This window comes from Montipora capricornis, chromosome 1 (assembly GCF_036669925.1).
Source record: "Montipora capricornis isolate CH-2021 chromosome 1, ASM3666992v2, whole genome shotgun sequence".
Classification (NCBI taxonomy): Eukaryota; Metazoa; Cnidaria; class Anthozoa; order Scleractinia; family Acroporidae; genus Montipora; species Montipora capricornis.
The window spans coordinates 20732020-20737019 of record NC_090883.1 but is presented as its reverse complement, the minus strand read 5'-3'; the positions used below and the strand labels follow the sequence as shown (position 1 = coordinate 20737019).

At 38.6% G+C, this 5000-nt stretch overlaps 1 protein-coding gene and 1 pseudogene across 1 annotated transcript in view; both read right to left on the bottom strand.

Moving 5' to 3' along the window:
- The window catches only part of LOC138052331 (thyrotropin-releasing hormone receptor-like), a 31069-nt gene that overhangs the window by 15482 nt on the left and 10587 nt on the right, over positions 1 to 5000 (bottom strand). The window contains exons 3-5 of the mRNA XM_068898764.1: positions 1813 to 2077; positions 1388 to 1516; positions 1262 to 1319 (exon numbers count right to left, since the gene is read on the bottom strand). Of these exons, the coding sequence (XP_068754865.1) occupies positions 1278 to 1319; positions 1388 to 1516; positions 1813 to 2077 (436 nt within the window). The 3' untranslated portion in view covers positions 1262 to 1277. The remainder of the gene's footprint in view (positions 1 to 1261; positions 1320 to 1387; positions 1517 to 1812; positions 2078 to 5000) is intronic.
- Positions 3711 to 5000, bottom strand: part of LOC138049145 (uncharacterized) — a 2679-nt pseudogene continuing 1389 nt past the window's right edge.

Sequence of the window (5000 nt, the reverse complement as noted above, 5' to 3'; positions counted from 1 at the left end):
AGAGTACGGTGAAAGGAGTTACATTGTGTCAACGCCTAATGGTCAGGTGCGGCGGAACAAAAGACATCTTAACTCGCTGCCCAAAGCCTTGGCAACAGAAGTCCCACAATCCTCACCACAGCCTGGGAGGAAGGCTGTAGTAGTAGCCCCAGTTCCCTCGGATCAGGAGAACGTCACAACCCGTTCTGGTCGCGTAGTGCGACCGCCACAGAGACTGGTTGCGGAATAGACTGAACACTTAGTTTCTTCACTCTGTAACCTGTCGGTAGTACTTAGGAGGCAAGCAGAATTTGCTCATATTTGTTGCTATTGGGATACGTTTGTTTCGTTACTTAACTGTCAGTAAACCCCTAAGGGAGGTGTAGTGTTGAGTACCCTGTGGTACCATGCCTCGTTTCCGTGCAAAGGGGCTTCGTGTTGTATGTTTCCATGATGGCAGATTAAACCATCCAGTTGTGTTTACAATCCAGTGTGTTTCCTGTCTGATCTCGGTCATCGAACAACACACAATGTTCTAATATAGTAGGTCAGTTTGTGTTTGAACCCACTTACAAACTGACCTACTATATGAGAACATTGCTTTGCTTTCTTTGACTGTACGTTCATCTCTTCGCACTGCGAGCTAACTCCTCAGCGTATTTGCCACTGCCACTCTCGCTCCCATAAAACCACCAAGACATTTTCTTCCTTCTGTTGTTATGTTAATGTTGGTTCCCTCAAATACCTCTCGTGCACATTCTTCGGTGTGTGGCTTAACAACTAGCCATGACTTTGCAGCGTTTGGATTATATCCTAGCTTGGGACCGTAGAGCACTATGTTGTCCCTACCAGCGTCGCAGAGTAATCAGGTCTCCAGCACCCCCCAAACCATCTGCAAAGGCTACATACTTCATTGATATATCGGTTTCGGTTGCAGGAGGTTTTATCAATTCTAAAAGGGGAGTTATGCCTATTGCATAAACTGGCATTGCAAGCGGATCACGCTGTGTAGTCCCTTCTGATGATGAGTCAAGGGAAGGTGTATCCAGCAAGGACCCTTTATGGAATTATCTGTGGTATTCGAAGACATTTATGTGAAACTGGGGAAAGCGAACTAATGTTCTTGTGTTTGATTTGTTTTGTTTTTATGCCTGAATGTTGATTTCCAATGAAAAAACAGATGAAAACCACGCGTGCATTGGATATGTGATCCAAACCACGTGTGATTTTCATCTGGGTTTTCATTGGATATCAAAACACAGTCTTAAAGTTCATGTCATACCTGTTGATTTGTAACTTCATTGTCTCCGCGGGGCTTGAACCACAAAGTGTACACAACACTAGAATACAACCCAACCATCAATATGAGAAAAATGCAGATGAGCGTCAGCCAAATTGAGTGATATACCAGTTTCAGCTTTTGATTTGTCCAATAAAGGTCGCAGGACCTCACAGCTAACTCTTTTCCAAAACCTTGGAGAATCAACCCAGACATCACGAAAATCAGTGCGAAAATCCAAGTAAATGGAACAATGACCTGTAAATAGAAAAATGTGAAGGTCTTGGCATCTACGTGACCGAGCATTCCACGTGGAAAATTTCAACACCAGAGCATAACCGTACTTATACATTTGTTTTTAGTTGGCAGCATTGTTAGAGCAGCCGGGCTCGAGATTTTACTGAATGGATTCTGGAAATGAAATTTGCAGGTGATATTTTTAGTTCGTTTAACGGCCAAGGCTGGAATCTTTGCTTAGCAGAATGGAAGCTTTACTAGTTTTCCAAAAAAGATATCAAGAACAAAGTATGGATTGAATTATTGAAGAGACATACCTTCAAAAGACAGGTAGTGATTTTCCCTTTGTCTCCAAGTGGATGAACTACGGTATAGTAGCGTTCCTTAGCGATGATAATCATTGTAAAAGCGCCAGCAGAAGCTCCGGTCCACGCCATCCTACTCAGGAACAGGCAGATTGCATTACCAGGCATCTCATCTGCAAATCTAATCTTTAGGCTCACAAGGAATTGTGGCAGAAGAAAACACGGATAAACGATGTCTGCTACTGCCAGGTTCACAAGTAAATAATTAAAGGGAGTCCTGTAACATAAAGTGGCTTTGATTGGCATCAGAGTTTCAAATAGTGTTATCGTTTATTTTAATCGAGAGAAATACAATTTGTTTAGAGGAAAACAAGGTATAACCGATGTGCTTCAAATGGAGTTTTTTTGGCAGTATTGACGAACGGCCACAGAATCGGAAACGGCTTGCCCTTTCCATTACTTATCCTCATCGGGCCTATGAGGACTCTTGAGGCCGGTGATTTCCATAATCAGATCCTTTCCATAGGAAGGATTAATTAATACCTTGTCGTTTGATAAGTCTTGAAGCCAATCCTTTTTAACATGGAAGTGGGTCACCTCATCAATTTTGCTTGCAGAGAGATTGTATTTGGCAGGTTTGAAGATGGTGCAATGTATTGTAAGAAATCACTTAATTCCCTATCACGATAATAATCTAGTATCTTTCTGCCGCAATGATGCAAAAACTATAATGCGCAGTTCTCATGTTTCAGTCTAACTTTATGAGGATGCGTTTCTCACCGACACTATTGTTGTTTTGTAGCAGTGGTACTTAAGGTAACTCCAGCAGTGCCAAGAAAGGAAAGGAAAGGAAAGGACCTGGGTTAACATAGCAAAAGCAGATCTCGGGATGTAAAAGCAACCGACATTTTGTCAGAAAGTCATAATGATTGCTTATTTCTCAAAAACCCACTCTGTGACCGCCATATTTGTTGCTTGAAAGTACTTAGCAGGTTTAATTAAAACTGCCTGCAATGTTGATAAAAGTTTTCTAGAGCGGATTCAGAGCTATCCATTTCACAACTGGAAACGTTAAGGTAGTTCTGAATCGGCTTTTAAGTTTTTTTTATTTATTTTATTTTTTCGTTATTTCGTTATTTCGCAAGGAGTTTTACCGTAGCCTGCTAATTACGTTCCAGTAGTAAAAAATGAGCCCCACCAAGATTGTCTTTTGGAATATCAGTGTTTAAACACAAAATATAAGGTGTTGCTAGAAGGCTTTACTGTTTCTATGGTGACCTATTACGACACAATAATCATAGTGCATCTTGTTAACCAACAACAACAACAACAACAACACGCACTTTATTTTAAAAGCCAATACAGAGACTATAGTAACCTGCAGTTAGGATAGCTATTCTAGGAGAGCTACTTAATTTTAGACTTTATGTTTAAGGGCTTCACAAAGTACAAACGAACAGAAAATGTATGTACAACAACAGGAAATGTATATACAACAACATTAAAGAAAATAGATATAACAATATAAAAGAAAAAAGAAAAGAATAACTGGTAAGACTTAGGGAAAATACATGTGCCATTTCAACATTCATCTCCTCAGTTCCAAGAATCTGTAGAAGCAAAACATGTAATTTTCGTTTGAAGGATGCTTTCCTAAGCTCATGAAGTTCAGAAGAGATGCCATTCCAGAGTTTAGCACGTATTCTAGAGAATATATATACAATACTTTATTTCAAAATAACATACAAATACACAGTTATTGAGAAAAAGGAAACCCAGAGTTAGCCCTATATCAAGGGTCTCCTAAAAAAAGAGGTCATTTGAAGTCACTATAAAAAACTAGTTAATAGAAATATGAAAAAATCAGATAAGAAACAGATAATTATCATAAATAAATATAAAATGGCCGTTCAATAAATATTCATATGATTCTTCAGTCTTAATTTAAACTTACTAACGTTGGGGCTATCGCGAAAATTGAATACATTAATAGGAAGATCGTTCCAAGGTTTGATAATTCTGACAAAGAAAGAATTTTTATAACAATTCAATTTTGCGAGTTTGGTTTGTAACTTATGGATGGTTTGATCTGGACTTAGTGTTCCTGCACAATTCAAAATAGTCATTGAATTTTAATCCATTCTGATTGAATACGATCTTATAGCATTCCACCAGGGAAAGAAAATCCCTCCTTTTTACCAAAGAGTTCCATTTAAGAATTTTAAACCTCTCCTCGTACGCCATCTCTTGTCTTCTTTGGTCTAAGGCGATTCGCTAGGCTCTTCTTTGTACCTTCTCGATCTCATGGATGTCTTTGACTAAGTGTGGTGACCACACCGGGCAAGCGTATTCCAAGATTGGACGAACCAAGGTTTTGTACAAAATTGAGAAAATATCTTTATTTTTGCCGCCTACTGTGCGCTTAAGTACCCTGTTTGCTTTATGGACTATTTGTTCAACATGTTTGACCATTTCAGGTCACTCGCCATAATAACTCCAAGATCTTTATAATTAGATACATTTCGTAACACGGTACCCGATATATGAATGATAGAATGAAAATTGCTGCTGATTTGTTCTCGACATCTTTATATAGAGGTTCCCAGCTTGTGAGAATCGTGTGGGGTAGGGGGGAATCTTTTCGGAGCGAATAAATAGATTGGAAATATTGGGTGACAGACAACCAATTTAAAATGAAGCAATTTTACTGGTAGATTCGGGAACTAAAAAAAAGAGGGACAGTGTAAGATTTTTAGTCTGAAAAAAAAAACGCATTGAGCGAAGAACCCGCTTTTGTAAAATGGCAATTTTGTTTAGGTAAGTATTTGGGGCTTGACCCCAAGCAACGAGACCATAAGATATGTAGGGTTTGATAAGGGAGCGGTAACTATTTAAGATTGTGGTAAACGGCACCAGATCCCTAAGCCTAGCAATAATGCCAATTCCTTAATTTACTTATTTTTGTGGAAATATAATCAATGTGGTGTTTCCAAAAGAGAGAACCATCAATTAGAACTTCAAGGTACTTCAAAAATGTTTTCCGTTCGAAAGATACTAATTGTTTAGAATTATTATCAAATATTTTAAGGTTGACTTCGTGGCCTAGTTCGCGTTGGTAAGGATGGAAAATAACAAAGTTAGATTTAGCCGTATTAAGAGATAATTTGTTTGAATTTAGCCCCTCATATAATTTAAACAAT